This window comes from Austrofundulus limnaeus, unplaced genomic scaffold (genome assembly GCF_001266775.1).
Source record: "Austrofundulus limnaeus strain Quisiro unplaced genomic scaffold, Austrofundulus_limnaeus-1.0 Scaffold3508, whole genome shotgun sequence".
NCBI classification, from domain to species: Eukaryota; Metazoa; Chordata; class Actinopteri; order Cyprinodontiformes; family Rivulidae; genus Austrofundulus; species Austrofundulus limnaeus.
Window position 1 is genome coordinate 8,974 of NW_013955910.1, and position 654 is coordinate 9,627.

Below are 654 nucleotides of genomic sequence, written 5' to 3' on the forward strand. Positions count from 1 at the left end.
ACAGTCAACAGGTAAACACACTGCACAGGTAAACAAACACACTGCACAGGTAAACAAACACACTGCACAGGTAAACAAACACACTGCACAGGTAAATCAATGAGGAGGTGTTGTATAGTTTCAAGTGGAGGCTGACAGCCAGTGGATTTGCTTTATTTTTTCACTTTAAAAATAATTTTAAGACTTTTTAAACGAGTCTTGAACGTTATTATTGTGAATCTTTGTAAGAAGAATTCTGATCTGATGTGAATCAGTTTCTTGGGACGGCCCTAGTTGATGGCCTGGTTCTGTTGACCCAGGTTCGTGACCAGCTGGGTGGATCTGTATTATAAAGGAGATGAAAACATCCAGAACGACTCTGAGCTGCAGAACTGGGTCAATGACATCACAACTCACAGCTTCCCAAAGAGCTCAGGTGAGTTTCTTCTTCTAACCGCATCTGATTCAGTAAAACTGAGCTGCTCTTAGTTTGGACTGAACGTGTCATTGAGCAGTTTTTAAACAGATTTCTGTATTTTGCAGGCTTTCCTCAGAGTTTTTCCACCAAAGCAGAAGCTTGTAAGTTTGTCACCATGTTCATTTCCTCCTGCTCGGCTCTGCACGCTGCCGTCAACTTCTCCCAGGTGAGTCTGGAGAACCTGGACCCTGCTGGAC

The 654-nt window shown here is 43.3% G+C and overlaps 1 protein-coding gene across 1 annotated transcript in view; it reads left to right on the forward strand.

The window, feature by feature from the left end:
• Positions 1-623, forward strand: part of LOC106511898 (hydroperoxide isomerase ALOXE3) — a gene marked incomplete at both ends in the record, with an annotated part of 4,728 nt that extends 4,105 nt beyond the window's left edge. The window contains 2 exon segments of the mRNA XM_014000623.1: positions 300-415; positions 523-623. Coding sequence (XP_013856077.1) covers positions 300-415; positions 523-623 — 217 coding nt within the window.
• Between the last annotated feature and the right edge of the window lie 31 nt (positions 624-654).